This window comes from Lepidothrix coronata, unplaced genomic scaffold, assembly GCF_001604755.1.
Source record: "Lepidothrix coronata isolate B3197 unplaced genomic scaffold, Lepidothrix_coronata-1.0 Scaffold141, whole genome shotgun sequence".
In the NCBI taxonomy this organism is placed as follows: domain Eukaryota; kingdom Metazoa; phylum Chordata; class Aves; order Passeriformes; family Pipridae; genus Lepidothrix; species Lepidothrix coronata.
In genome coordinates this window covers 1454654-1469265 of record NW_016690321.1, presented here as the reverse complement: position 1 = coordinate 1469265, position 14612 = coordinate 1454654, and the positions used below count along the sequence as shown (strand labels likewise).

Below are 14612 nucleotides of genomic sequence, written 5' to 3'. Positions count from 1 at the left end.
TCCTCTACAGCTGTGCAAAGCAACTACCATGAGAAGCAGCCTGCCCACATTCGCGCTCTTGGGCAAGTTGGCAGATGCCATTCCAGGCTTTGCTGATCTACTGGTGGTAGAGCACAGTGAGTAATATGTCATGTCCCACTGAAGGGTGGTTTTCACACTCCTAATATGCACACGCGTGCATTCACTCCCCATTCCCCTGGGTGAATTCATGAAGGTCACACAAGAAGCCTGTCCAGAAGTCAAGAGTGGCATTCAGGCCTCCTGGGTTGCAGGTCAGAACCTTTATAGCAAGCTCGTCATCGTGCTCTTAGCCAGCCAGGCAAAAGCAGCCTCTCTGAACTGGGGTTGTGGATCTGCTTCACAGGCAACATACATTTATTTTTTTTAGCTTGATCCAGCCCCTAGTGGTCTGGTGAGCAAACTTAGCTGTTCGTGGAGGTAGCTGAGATGATGGATCCTCATGTGGTGAACAGTGAGCTCCACTAGCCTTTATTACTGTGCCTCTGCTCCGAGGGTCAAAAGGTGCTGAGCACATCACTCGATTGTGGCATTCATTCATCTGTATACACCAGTCTGTCCCGGGGGCTTTTGCAAGTTTTCAAGGGAAATAGGTTGGTGCTTTTAAAATGCCAGCAAATGTTTGCCGTTTCTGTTCCTCATCCTAGGTAATTTAGTGGATCATCTGCTGACGGGCTTGATGTACCCAAATGAGGGTATAAAGGCTGCTGTCTGCTACTTGTATGGCAAGCTGTACTCTTCTCCTGTTGGCACAGAACGGCTCTCAGCACACTTCGAAGAAAGGCTGTGTAGTCTCTTCCTGAATACCCTGGGGTGTGCGCAGACAAAGGAGCTGCAGGTTAATTGTTTGGGTAAGGCATTGCTGAGAGAAACCTGCAAGGTGCAAGGGAAGGCTTAAAATGAGGAAGAAATCCTTGGCTGGTTTAGACACTCTAACGTGGGTTGTTTTCTCTAGAGGATCTTTTTGCTGCTTGTCCGAAGCAGTCTATCCTTTCTGTTATTCCATGGCAATCACATGGACCAGACCTGCTGCTGAGCACCCCCAGCACCCTGTTGTCTCTTGAGCCCCAGCACTGACTAATCTTCAGAGTCTCTTCAGATCTTGTGCTGTGGCCTGACCATCCCTCAAAGTGTTTGAATGCAAATGCTGTGCATGGGCAGGTGGGTTTTATAGAGCAGAGGGATGGAGTCTAACAAACAACAGTCTTCAGATGTGGAGCATCATATTATTTTGGTTTCAAAGATAATGTGGCACATTCTTGCAGTTATGCTTCCAACTACACATATCAGCTGTTGCTGGGGAGCACAATTTCAGCCCTTCTGACATTCCTTGTTTGTAAACCATCCGGGGAATTAATTTTTCTTGTAGGAGGCAAGCAGGAACTGGATTGCTCCTCAGATCATCTGTTCAGCTACTAGAAATGGATGATGATTCCTTTGAGAGTAGAATTCTATAGCTCAGATGATACCCCTTTGAATTTGTACTGACATGTACTGATGATTTGCATCAATACCTGTAGCAGTGATCTATACTATTCTTCTGAGGATTTTTGTATATGTCTGTATATCCTTTAGCTAAATGCAGTTGTTTCAGTAAAAGCCTGTGAAAATAGTAGGGGAAGATAAATCCCAGTTCTCTAGAAAGTATTTCAGGGAAAATGTCGAGTCACTAGGGTCACTGACTGCTAGGGAAGAATGAAGGTCAAGAGCTCTCCCAAGAAACAGTTTAAGGTGTGGGTACTAATGGAAGATAATGCAAGTAGAGGGCTCCTGAGATCACGTACCCCTGTACATACATGTCTCTGAGAAGGAACAGAGAGCAGATCAGAGCCAGCAAAAAGCATCAGCAACAAGGGGTTGCAAGAACTGTGGTTCATGGCAGTGTCTGGGGACGTAGTGAAAACAAGCTCCCTAAACTGGAGGTGAGTGCCTTTGTTAGGAGTGCTGGAAAGGGGAGGAAGTTGGCAACAAGTCCTAGCCTGTAAATACTCCTGTGTTAGTATACTCCTTGCTTTGCCCAGTATGGTGCTCACTCTTGCTCCCCCTTTTGCAGGTTTGCTAAAGGAGCTGCTGAAATCTGACCATTTTGTATCCATTCTTATGAATAATTCAAAGACAGAGGAGGAGACTGAGAACCCAGACTTTCTAGAAGGGGAAAATCCACTGCCACTTGTTCTCAAAAAGGTGATTGCTGAAGTAGTAGTGAATTGTTGGTAGACATAAATAACTTGATGGCCTGTATTGAATCTTTTTCTAAGGCATTATATATATATAAGGCAGGGTGTTCTGTTGATAACACCAGCAACAGAGGCTGCAGTGAGAAATGGGGACACCTCTTTAGATCACCTCCTGTTCATTCCTGCATCCTGGAATGGGTAAAATTTTACTCCTGGCCTCAGATGATTTTACTCATTCACACTTGAGGTCTGATACAGCACTTGCAATGCCCGCATGACTAAGCATGGGGGCAGAGCTGTTCTTACTCATGATATCTTCTGTTGTGGTTCTCATTTTGTGCTTTTTTGAGTGTCTTTGTTTCAGGGTTTTATCTTGCCTTAGCAGGTTTAATCTGTGAAGTATATGCCAAAAGAGAGAATTTATCTTTAAAATTTTAAAATGAAGAGGAAACTTTCCTACTCATAGCTGCATAGTTGACTTCCTCTCTCCTTTTGACTTTCATTTCCCAACAGCTTTTGTTGACCAGAGATGAGATGTTGCAGGCAGCAAGTTCTCACTGTATGGCTGCAGTGCTGGTTCACTCTCCCAGCAGATATGCTCCTGCTTTTATCCATGCGGATGTTCCAGGTGAAGAGATGCAGTAGCATCTTATTGTTCATCTCCAAGTATCAAAGCCCTCCCTGGCTGTTTGTTTTAGGAATCAGTCTGGTTCCATGATATCCACTGGTGGCACAATGTGTGTGGTGACCATTTTATACCAATAGAAATGGCCGATGTGATTTTAAGAGTAGAAGGGGAGAGTAAGTTTTCATCTGAAAGTATAGAAGCAGCTGTCAACAGGCAGAATGTAGTTTCCACAGTGAGAATTTGGACAAATCCTTGAGGTCAAGGTGCTTCTTGCAGGACCTTAGATACAAGCGTAAACAGACTTCAGTTTTATCTCATTCCACTAAATATTGTAAGTTTGCACAGAATTTGGTCTAGGATTTAGCTTCGATTGCAGCTGTGGGAGATGGTTTATTATTTTTCTGTAATCCCAGAAGACAGAAATACTTTCATTATACAAATTCTTTGGGAGATGTAAAAGTTCTGAGGAAAAAAAGATCACTACATCTGTGCTAAAGCTTGCTTAGTGGCTTTTCATTTGAACCAAAGTCTAGATCCACAATTCAGCTCCTTCCTGCCTGCTGAGTTTGTGCTAGGAAGGAGCCTGCCCATGGGTCTCTGCTCTCCAGTCACCTTGTTTTGAAGACTAGCATAACCCTGAGCATCTACTCCATTCTCCATTCCCGCCATTTCATAATACAGCCGTTCTCCCTGTGGTTGTTGCTATGCTGCCTCCTTTCCTCCTCCTGCCTCTGCTCTGTTCTAGGAGCAGCTGTGCCATGCATGCTGAGAGCAGCCTGCCTCTTACCGGGGTGACCTCATTTGTGTGTGTATGTGTTTACAGAGTTCCTGTTTGAATGTCTCTTGTGCAAAAGTGAAGTCCTCATCTGGTCAGTGTATTGCTGCCTGCTCCTCCTGACTGAAGAGCGCCTTTTCTTCTCAAAGTGTCACACTGTCTATGGTGAGTCATCAGCTTTTCTGACAGAGTGACTACAGTAATGCTTGTGCCTCTAGCTGAATTTCAACGCTCTACACACAGTCACAATTTCCAGTCAGAATGGATAAAGGACTGGAAATTAATATCTATCAGATGTGTTTGTGGTGTCCAACATAGCTTGAATTTACAGTGCCATTGTCCTAGTGAGTTCCTGATGAGCATTAATTCATTATAATAACCAGTTATCATGATTGACACTAGCTGAGTTACCATTAGGTGTGTTTCTGTGGACACACCAAGAATAGATTTAGGAAGAATGGATAAATTCCTTCTGTTCTTTTGGATTTACTTCTATCAGTGGAGATTAAGGCATATTGTCAGGGAGCTGAGTGAACATTCAAGAGTTTTGGACAGTTGTTTCTGTCAGTGAATAATAATTGTTCAAATCTTCCTTCCTTTTAAAAACTAGTTTTGTCCATCCTGGAATCTGGGATGTTAAAAGCCTCTCTGTGACTTCTCTTGAACATGTGTAGGCATTGAATCTCTGGTGCGGAGTCTCCAAGATGTCCTGCGGATGAACAATGTGGAGTTGCACAAACAAGGGCTCCTGCTCTTCACTGAAATACTAAAACGGTAAGGGAGTACCCTGACAGGCTTGCACAGGCAGAGTTTGGTACCCTAAAATGGGGGCTGTGGTGCTTTTGCTTTTTAAGGTTTTCTTCTGAGGCCAAATATCTACACACTTCTGGAGCCTTTGTGTTTGAAAGATGATGCTGAACAATTGCACCTCCCTTATTCTTGCAAAGAAGGTCCTGATGGTTGTTTCTGAACCTTCCAGCTTGTCCTCTTTGTGCCTGCATCCATCAGTATATCTGCATCTTCCTGCTTCCCTGCCTATCTGGGAGGTGAAATCTCTTTTCAGCTGTAGACAGAGCAGGAGGGAAGGTCAGGAAGGTCCAGGCATATGCGAGCAGGCCAGATCCTGCTAAGTGCGCTTCTGTGACAAAACAAAGCATGCAAATTCCATGGCCTCTAGTCTTCTATCATCATCTGAGCTAAATTCAAACTGCAAAAACAAATTCTAAGATGAAATATTAATCTCTTCTGTCACTTTTTTCCTCTTGTTTTCTGCTAAGAAATAATATACACTGGCTTGTTTTTCTTCTGTGCTTCCTGTTCTTGCCTCTATGATCTTGTTCCTGTCCTGTCATGCTAGTGACAGAGTCTTGTTTTTGCCACTTAGTTCCCCCAAGAGAGCCCTTAAGCTGAATTTTGGAAATGTCATACTCAATTTTGTAGCAAGTGGCAGGGTAAAAAGGAGAAGAAAAAGCAGCAGTGCTAGAACAGTGTGATGATGCCAGTGTGGGATCTGTCAAAAAGAGAAGCCAGGATGTGGGAAACACTAATTACAGCATTTATGCTTGTAAAACAAAGAGAACACTCTGTGCAGTTACTCTTATGTTCTCGCACACCCATTCTATTTCTGAGCTTTGCCTTAGAAATTATGTTTTATTTAAAACACTCTCACAGTGGGGAAAGGGATCTTATGCTGGAACCTCTCCTCTTGGTTTTTGCTTGCAGCTGGATTCTCTTGTGTGAGCCCCACATTGTGGTGAGGTCCAAGCAGGACATTCTGTTCCCCTTGGCAGTATGTCAGGAATGGTGGGTAGCTCTCCCTGGTGTGCTTCTTGTCTCTCCCATCATAACCAGAGTGGCAGGCACAGTGTGGGGCCCAAAGACGAGAGGTTGCAGGAAGCTGCAAGAGTGCTGTCCTTCACACTTTCCTCCTGGGCCCCAAAGACATCACAGTGCACCATACTGAAAGTGGGTTTGTGCATCTTGAGTGAGTCAGCAGTACTCCTCCATCCTTTCCTCCCTGAATGAGTCAGTGAAGGCTTTTTTCTTCCTGATGTGTTTTACTTCAGAAGGTCAGTGATTAAAGAAAGGAAATACAGAGAATTAACAGAATTACAGTATAAGTAGGAACAAGTTGGAAGTTCAGCGCATCACTTATGGCTTGGCTCCTGATGCCCAAGTTCCACAAGGCCTTTTCCTTGCCTTGCCCACCTCAGAGCTTTTTCTCACAGCAGAACATGAGGCTACTGCCAAGTTTGGTTTCCATCCCACTGAGTGACTAAAAAGAGTGTTTTTTTCTGTTTCCTTTTTGCCATGTAACTGGGCTACTAATGTAATTTCTACTGAAGTTCACTTTTCCATTTGTGCGTGCGAGCATGTGTTCATGGCTTGCTTTAGTCAGGCATGACTGTGAAAAATGAATACCAGGGAATACTGGAATACTTTTGGCTCCCAAGTCTGGCTCCTGTTATGCTGTGCTGCTTTTCTTGCTTCACTTTGGAGAGGCTCTTTGGCAAGGCTGTTAGTGCATGTAGCTGCCTGTCTTCCCCCTGCCCTCCCGACTGTACTTGACTTGCCAGGAGCCAAATGAGCATAGTCTGCCATTTACACAGCTCTGTCCAGTAATGGGATTAATGGCCTGTCATCCCTCTATGCTCTCGTGCTGAAAGCTTAAAGTTGTTGGGGCACAAGGTGATCAGATGACCAAAATGCTCACTATGAAGAAGAATTGTCAAAATAGTTGGAGTGTGTTTATTTTCCTGATTACTTTTCAAGTTCATTAAGGTTCCTGTCCTTCCGACACCATCTGGCATTAGAAGTGCTACAGGACTGTGAGAGAAGCTATTCTCATGGCATCGTCCCTGTTCTAGGATGGTGATGTTTGCTTGTTTACTCAAGAATATAAGTTGCCAGATGAACCCACAAATGCCAGAGCAGATGGCCTGAGCATAAAGTCCTAGGCACAGAGATCACTGTATTTTGCAAAGCTTGTTTTTCTTGTGCTTTTCATGTCAGTCTTCACTGGAGTAGTCACAGTTATCCTGTCTGTGGGTTTTTTCATCATAATAGGGCTTCAGATTGGCTGAAGTTCACTCTTTGTGGCAAACCCTCTACCTGCTCAAGTCTGAGAGTGCCTCCTTGGGAGCAGCTGGCTCTGAATAATGAAAGGCATGGCTGGAACCACACAGCCCAGCTGTCCATTTGGTGAAATGAGAAAAGGGCACCACAGTTACCTAAATCTGACAGCGTTCTCCTTGCTTGCTCTGTTTTCCTCTTCGCAGGCAACCCATGGAAATCAAATTATTCACAAACCGAGGTGTATGTATAGAAGCCATTGATGTTTTGATGGAGACAGTGAACTGCCCAGTGCTGGAGGTGGCAGTGGAGGCTGTGAGAGCTGTGGCAGCTTTCCTGAGGTAGGCAGGAAAGTATTTACAGGCTTTTCTTCAGATAGATACTTTGATACCATGTTGGGTTCTACAGCTCCCCTGTGGCTGTGTAGGTGAGCATGCTCTGCAGTGGGACTTGTGGCTGAGGCAGGCGTGGGTACAGCAGAGCCAGCTTCCCACCCACCTCAGAAGGCTTCCAGGGCAATGAAACTGCAACTGGCAGCAATTCACTGCAGCAAGGACCTGGTGTCCCAGGCAGGCTTGTACAATGGCTTTGTCACTCTGTGCCCCATCCAGATTGATAAGAGCAAGCATAAGACTCTGGATATTCATATGCTTCCTGACTGTAGTGGGAACAGACAGTGAGTGCAGTGAGAGTATGTTTGGGTGCACATGTGGATGAAGGCACAGTTCAGATATTGTGACCTTGCTATGCTGTGCTGGAGAGGTGTGGCAATGGCATACTGACATTAGAAGAGCAATTATTTCTGATGGTGTTGCCTTCCCAGCAGGGAAGTCCCCAGCAGGGGCTGTGCATACTGTCTTTCTCTTGGCTTGTTCAGGAAGGACCATCTGAGCTCCCCTCCAATCCCATATGAAGAGCTGCAGAAGTTGCTGGAGGCAGCACTGAAGCGATGTGCTGACCTTTCCCCACCACAGAGCAGCAAGAGGCATGCAGTAAGTTAAAAGTTGCTGTTGCTTGTTGGTAGGACCAAGCAGGACAGGGTTGATCCTCCTAGCACGCTATGTGGATGTTATGTATGTGTTCTATCCTCTTACCTGTTTGGTTCTCTGATACTTCTTTTGATCCTCTTGCCTCAAAATGGTACCAAACTTTGTCTTTGAAGTAGATGAAGATGGATGCTGGTAAATGTTATCTCTAAATCAATGAAGATTTGTGGGGCAGTGCTTGAGCACGCTGTTCTCCTTATGTGTCCAGTACTCCAAAGTCATTGGAACTTCCCCTTCTTCAGGACTCTGCCTTGTAGGCTGCATTGGTCAATGTATTTTTTTGGCAATGAACATCTCTTGTTTTGCATTCAGATCAAGAGTGTCATCATATATGCACTGTGATCCCTCAGCAAGGGAGGTGTTAGCTATTGTTTGAACTGTAAATTCTTTCCTGTTCCTGGAATTTGTAGTTAGTGTGATGTGGTACTGGGACCTCTGCATTTCTGAGGAGAGCCCCAGTTACAGATTGCTAGTGAAAGACAAGGGCTGAACCTTCTTGCAATAGGCTTAGAGCTGTGTAGGTTTAGATCACATCTGTAGTGACAAGAACATATTGTTGGAGTACCAGAGCTCCAAATTCTTGATGAACTATCTTTAAACCTAAGTTCTGTGGTACCAGATATTTGCCTTGTCTGCCCGGAGAAGGCAGAACTGCTTTCTGCCCCATAGGCAAATGCTGGTCAGTTTGTTTGCACACATGCAGAGCTTGATGTCCCTTTCAGAATTAGAAGCTTCACAGGAAGGAAATTAGGCAGACAGTGAGGATATCCAGACTGTCTTTAAACGGAGAAAAGGGTCAATGATTGTACCTCTGCTAAGGTATCTCAGCATGAAATGGAGAAGGAGTTCTGAACTGCCAGGCATCAGTGTGTAGCTGTGCCCTCCCCTGGTAGTATTTGGAGAAGACCACCACCACAAGTTAAGGCTTAAAAGCAGATTTTGAGTACCAAGTTGTTCCCACTTTGGAGAAATTATTAACTCTGATGCTTCAGTTCGCTTCTGGCTGAACTTGGTAGGATGCTGTGGGAACAAGAGCTAGTACGTGGATCGTTGCTTAAAAATCTGAGCCAAAGTAGGGAACTTCTAAGATTTAAGTGCTAAGCAAGGAGAACTGTTCAGTGTTGTCTGAAGAGTAATTGGAAGAAAGAAAATTTAAAAAAATACTAAGTTTTCCCATAAGGGCTTTAAGGTCCATTAGGCGAGATGTTTAAAACTCAGATGAAATCAAATCATGGCAATACAGGCTGTAAAGACAGGGCTGTACAGAAATAGTAACTCTGTAACTGTCTTCCGTAGGAAGAGCACACAAGCTCTCCAACTCTGCCCTCCCTGGGCAAAGCACAATAGTGAAAAAACAGTTGTGTGAAAGAAGCGAGTGAAGTGAAATCTGTTGTTCCTCCTGCTGCTCCTGTCAGAGAAGAAAGCTATTTTTTCTGAAAGTGAACATAAGATTTTAAAGACCTTTTTTCCTTTAACAGGGTGATCTTCTATTCTCGGTGTCTCAGAGTCAACCAGCAAACAGAAATCTCGGCAGAGTCCCTCAGAGACAGTGTCAGTTCTTGCTCAACACCCTGGAAAGTTTCAGAAATGCTTGCAGGTGAGGACAAGTCAGGAAGGTGGGCAGGTGACTGGTGTGTGTCCGCATCTGTCCATTCTTTTGCCCTTGCAACTGAGTTCCTCCACCCAGCCCCACCAAGGAAATATCACAGGTGCGTTAAATGCATGGCAATTGTCAGTGAAACAGCGGAGTGAGGGATAGGTAGTAATAGTGATAATTTTGTGACCCATGGATGTGTCTCCCATGAAATTTGCCTGGGACCTATTGGTTTATTTCATGTCTTTGGGCTTTGAGGGACTGCTTGAAAATTAGCCAAAACTACTGACAGTGTAAGAATTGTTGGAAGGTATGTATGAAAACAGATTCCTGTACCCTGGAGTATGTGGTCTCGCTGCCAGAAGGGATTAATCATTTAACAGATGCTGGCCTTGGATTTGCTCATGGCTGTGACCTGTTACCACAAATGGGTCTGTAGGCACCAACTTTTCCTGTTTTGCTGGATGAGAGTTATTTGTCACCCTTGGCTGCACAGCAGACAGCGGTAGATGAGTTTGTGTATGAATCAGGATCAGTTGTTGTGGTCCAGCCAACTTAATTTTTGCCTTGCATCACTTGTGTTTGGCTTGGCTGAGATAATTCAGTCAGAAGCAGGTATGCCTTTCTGCACTGACCCAGAGTTTTGCGGTGGTGTTAGAGGGCACTTGGATTCTGTCATGGATTTTAGATCAGCTGAATGGTCCCTTGGCTGATTTTCACAAGGTTTGCTGTATTGTGCACCTGGCTGAAAACCAGTCTTGCCACACTAGGGCTTCCCACAGCAGATGCTTTCTTCACAGAAACTAAGTCTTCCTTTCCCAGCTTGTACTATTGTGCAACCTTGATGACTTTTAATAGCTTCACTCAAGAGGCAACTCTGTGTGATTGCCAGATTCCTGTGCTTCCAACCTATTGAGTGTTTGTGAGTCCTTGATGGTGAAAGTTGTGATGGAAATTTAGTATCTCCTGACTTCCTTTGCAGAGTGAGGAGAATTCCTCTCTCCTCTGTTGTCCACTTTGTGTTTGTAGATTAGCAGTGGAATTCCAGGGTGACTTCATGGCCCAGGAGAACGCTTTCACTGCCCCCAACTCTGAGAGCAAGGACACGCTGAGCAAGTTCTCTGAGTTCCTGTTGAGGATTTGTGACAGTCTCTGCATCCCCATGGTCATGGTAGGGTTTCTTTTGAACTCTGTGTGTTCCTTGTGTACCTGGAAAGGTGCTTTCAAGCCCCAAGAATGGGTTGGACAAATGGTTTTTTGGGAAGAGAAAATGTAGAGTAAACCAAGAACAGCTGTGGCATTTACCACCTCTCTAGAGCCAAATGTGGACATATAGAGTTCATGCAACAAGGAAATGTTTGGTCTCAGAGGGTGGAGAATTTCATGAAGCTTCCATGTAGATGGCAGTGTCTTTCTTCAGACTGTGCAATCCCCATAACCTACCTACCATGCTATCTGATCCATGGCAGCTCTGGATGTTGCAGAAAATGAAGAGTGCCTGAACTGTTGTTTCCCATTCTGCCACTTTTCCAAAACTTGCCTGTGTCCCAGAGAGCAGCTGTGTTTTGCATCTGCAATTTCATTTTCACGCTTCTTTCCGGAAGGTACTGATGAGGCTGCCCAGTCTGCACAGCAAGGGCAGTACTAAGCACTGTGCTTCACTAAGGCCAGGGACACGATTTAGAAAATAGCAGTGGAGAGTCATGTGTGCTTTAGTGCTCCATACAGGCCTGTCCCTAAGACACTTCAAGCAGAATTGTCAAAACAGTGGAACTATGGTTGGGGTTCCTAATGTTTAGTAAATTTTGCTTGTGCTTTGCTACAGATTCAGGTGTATGGATCCTTGCAGTTGTTGGGAATGTTTTGATTGGTGTTTTCTTAACCAATCTCTTGGTAGACAAATGCAGTGGCATTGCTGTTCTCCTCCCTGATGTGAGGGTGCGGTGCATGTCCAGTTTGGCAAAGCTGGAGTCAGTAAGCTGTTTCTTGCTCATTGAACTTGCATAAAAATTAATGGACTGTGAGAAAATTGTCCAGTGACCTGCTACAAGAGTGAGTTGAGTCATTCTGTTCTAAACAGCGTAGGGGTGGACTTTGTCGAAAGCTGAAATGCCTATGTTTGCCACTGCTCAATGAAACACTGAAGCACAAGTGTTAAGTGTTACTGAAGTCAGCTGAACTTGAATATATGTCCTGTGTTGTATGCCATGCTGGAGAATTAGCCATCTGACCCGTAAGAGCAGTTACTTCCAGGGCAATGTGGGCAGTAATGTTAGTCACTGTGGATTAAGGCCTAACTGGTTGCCAGCTGGAATCTGGAAGAAGTTTCTTGTCTGGTGTAATGTCTTGCAGTGTTAGTGCAGCTCATATCATTGGCAGAGGGGAGTGTCAGTTGCATTCAAAGTGCTCTATGAGCCTGTGTACTTGCTGCCAGACATTTTGGTAAAAGAACTGTTACTCCATTTGTTTGGATTTAGAAATCTAACTTTCTGGGCAGGCAGGAGGCCAGAAGGAAGCTGCTGCTTTCACTGTTTATGCACCCAATCTTTTCATCTCTCCACAGAGCTACCTGCAAAGGGCTGTCAGTCTGTCAGTGGTGGAGGTTTTCATCTCAACACTTAATATCCTCTTTACAGTGGTGCCAAACATGCGGAATAAGTTCTCCAAAAAGCTGGGTATGAGGGTAGTGTGGGATCATGTTCTCTGTGCTCTCAACTTAACTGATGGAACTTGCTGCTACTGCATATTACTGGGGCAACGAGCTTAACAAGATTTTATGTGGAGGATTATATTACATGTTTATATGAGTAAGAATAGAGTGCACAGTCATGTTCAGCAGGATGAAAATGTTATTTGGTCTAGCAATGATGATGGGACAGGTTTTATTTTGGATAAGTGTGTTGTGTCAGATTTACCCTTCCCTCTGGAATATTCAGAATTGGCTGTTCCTGTAGACAGGGATTATGTTGGAATTGTTGGTGGGATTTTACTATGTAGAAATCCTATTTACTCTGTGTATTCCTTATTCTTCACACATCAGAGAGCTGATGTAGACAATTCCTCTGTTCTAAACATGTGAAGTTGGCAAATCTTCACTTCTCCTGAGAAAACAAATGAATCTCAGATATTTCCCTCCAGCCCAACCTCGGAGTAGTTTGCTTTCTGAGAGAAAGCCTAACATACGTATTCTTATTGAGATGGCCTGCCCTGTTTACCAGGCTTGTGTGGGGATGGTTATGGGACCTGCCTACTCTTTTCCCTTATCCTACATGTTCTGTGCTCCTTTGACATTTCTGTCTTGCTTTCTGTCTAGCATCCTCCTCCTTCATCCGACTGACACTGGAGCTGAAGGCCAGATTTTGCTCTGTACAAAGGTATTTTGTATATTGTGAGGGAGTCCAAAATTTCCAGATGGGAAAGCAGATCATGCCTTATCTAATGCACCTGAATAGGCAAGACAGGAGGCTGAAAGACTCGAGAGTGGTTGTATCTTACTGCAAAATGTAAATGGTAACTGACAATGGAAAAGCTGGATGTGGGAGAAGGGAGAAGCAGTTGGGTAGGGGGCGGATGGATTTACATGGTGTTGTGAGAATTCTGTGCTCCGTCGTGAGTTGCACAGACAGAGATAAAGCAACCTGACTTTGGAGTAGTCAGATCAGTGGGTGTTTTGAAAAGAAGTATCAGTAGCACCAGTTCCATCTGAGCTCTGGCTTCTTAGGCACATACTACCACTATTGGTGTGTTCCTCATGGTATGATAACGTATAAGAAATGGGAGGGAGGAGGAAGACTTCAATAGCAGGCATTGCAGAGCATCTCCTGTAGCGGAGGCTATGATTTCTAAGTTGAGGAGTACTTGGGGAGACGCTCTGTAGGTCTGCAGAGATGTTTTACCTCCTCTTTCCTGTGACTGTATCTCACTAAAAAGTAAACAAAACACACAGCACTCCTAGGCCAGGTTACTACTGTGGAACTTAGAGTGGGGACATTTGTGCCTGTGTGGTGGAAGTGATCTAGGCCTCTGAATACAGTAGTGGGGGGTGCCAAGGATGGTGTGTTACAGGTGTTGTTTGGTTATGTCGTGTTCTACAAGGAAATCTTTGGAGAGAGAGAAATACCTGGAAGTAGAGCTGTTCTCACCCTTTTAGTTAATATTTTATCAGTCTTCAGTGTTCTTCCCTGGAAACACCATTGCTACAAAATCTAACTGGTATTTGCCAGTGGAATCATGTATTGGGAGCTACCCTTAAACACCTCCCATTCTCTGCAGTGTTAGGGGTCCTGCCCTTACAGGACTCCCCATGTATACCAGGCAGGGTGATTGTGAGAGTACCCTGCTGCATTCATATTGGCCCAAGATCCGTGAACTCCACTGATGTCACTGCACGCACCTGCCACGTTGGTGACCTGACTGTCCTTTGGGAACTCATCATTTTCCTGGAAGCCTAGGCTGCCTCCTTGAGTCTTCTTGTGATGGGGCAGGTGCTTGTGTGTGATAATTCAGTAAAATGAGGTCTGGCAGACAGTGTGTGATATTAGAAGTAGGAAGAGGATGTTTCTAGCCTCCTTCTCTGTATCTTTCTGCTCTTCTTCACAGTAATCCTATCCTGAATCAGACCTGTTCCAGCTTCCTCTGCAACTTGTGCCTGAACCTTTACTCTGCCACAGAGAAAAGGAGAACATCTCAGGAGGGCAAGTTTGGGGAAAGAGTAAAATTGCTTTATGTAGTTTAAGGCCCTGCCACCTTCTGTTTAGGCAATAGGTGCAAAAAAAATTTAGAAAAGGACAAGGGAAGAGGGAATAGCTCAATTTAGAGAAATTTTTCCCTAGCTTGTTTTTAAGCTGGTGCAGCAAGGAGTCAGAATGCCTTTTGAAGAGTTTGGAACCCTGCCTGAAAGAATGCGTTTCATCTGCCTATGATTTTGTTTACATGGTGACATTTATTAGCACAGCTGTGCATGGCTTAACTGAAACGAAATTACTTGCCACACAGTCACCCATATCTGCAGATTAAGGTAATTTTTTCCCCTCTGGTATACTCTGTAAATCTTTCCTGTCTACACTGCAACTTTCCATAATAGTTAAGTCCAAAATGAATGAGATGAAAGTTTCCACATCACAAAAGCAACTTTTCCCACTGGCAGTGGTTGGTCACCATACAGGCAGCATCAGCAAAGAATTGGGACCCTCAAACAGAAGTGTCTTTTCATCCTTAAATTTTCCATTTCCTCCATTAAATCAGGTCTCATGCCACTACTGATGCCAAATCATAGAGGTGTGCTTACTGTATGCAGACTGTG

At 44.5% G+C, this 14612-nt stretch overlaps 1 protein-coding gene across 2 annotated transcripts in view; it reads left to right on the top strand.

The window, feature by feature from the left end:
* MEI1 (meiotic double-stranded break formation protein 1) overlaps positions 1 to 14612 on the top strand; it is a 37462-nt gene that overhangs the window by 5718 nt on the left and 17132 nt on the right. Inside the window, exons 5-17 of one of the 2 annotated variants that reach the window (XM_017827599.1) lie at positions 11 to 116; positions 666 to 869; positions 2072 to 2202; positions 2709 to 2823; positions 3647 to 3763; positions 4273 to 4372; positions 6877 to 7011; positions 7497 to 7662; positions 9195 to 9313; positions 10340 to 10481; positions 11874 to 11985; positions 12624 to 12684; positions 13910 to 14004. In XM_017827599.1, the coding sequence (XP_017683088.1) occupies positions 11 to 116; positions 666 to 869; positions 2072 to 2202; positions 2709 to 2823; positions 3647 to 3763; positions 4273 to 4372; positions 6877 to 7011; positions 7497 to 7662; positions 9195 to 9313; positions 10340 to 10481; positions 11874 to 11985; positions 12624 to 12684; positions 13910 to 14004 (1603 nt within the window). The remainder of the gene's footprint in view (positions 1 to 10; positions 117 to 665; positions 870 to 2071; positions 2203 to 2708; positions 2824 to 3646; positions 3764 to 4272; positions 4373 to 6876; positions 7012 to 7496; positions 7663 to 9194; positions 9314 to 10339; positions 10482 to 11873; positions 11986 to 12623; positions 12685 to 13909; positions 14005 to 14612) is intronic. The other variant, XM_017827600.1, reaches the window with a different exon arrangement.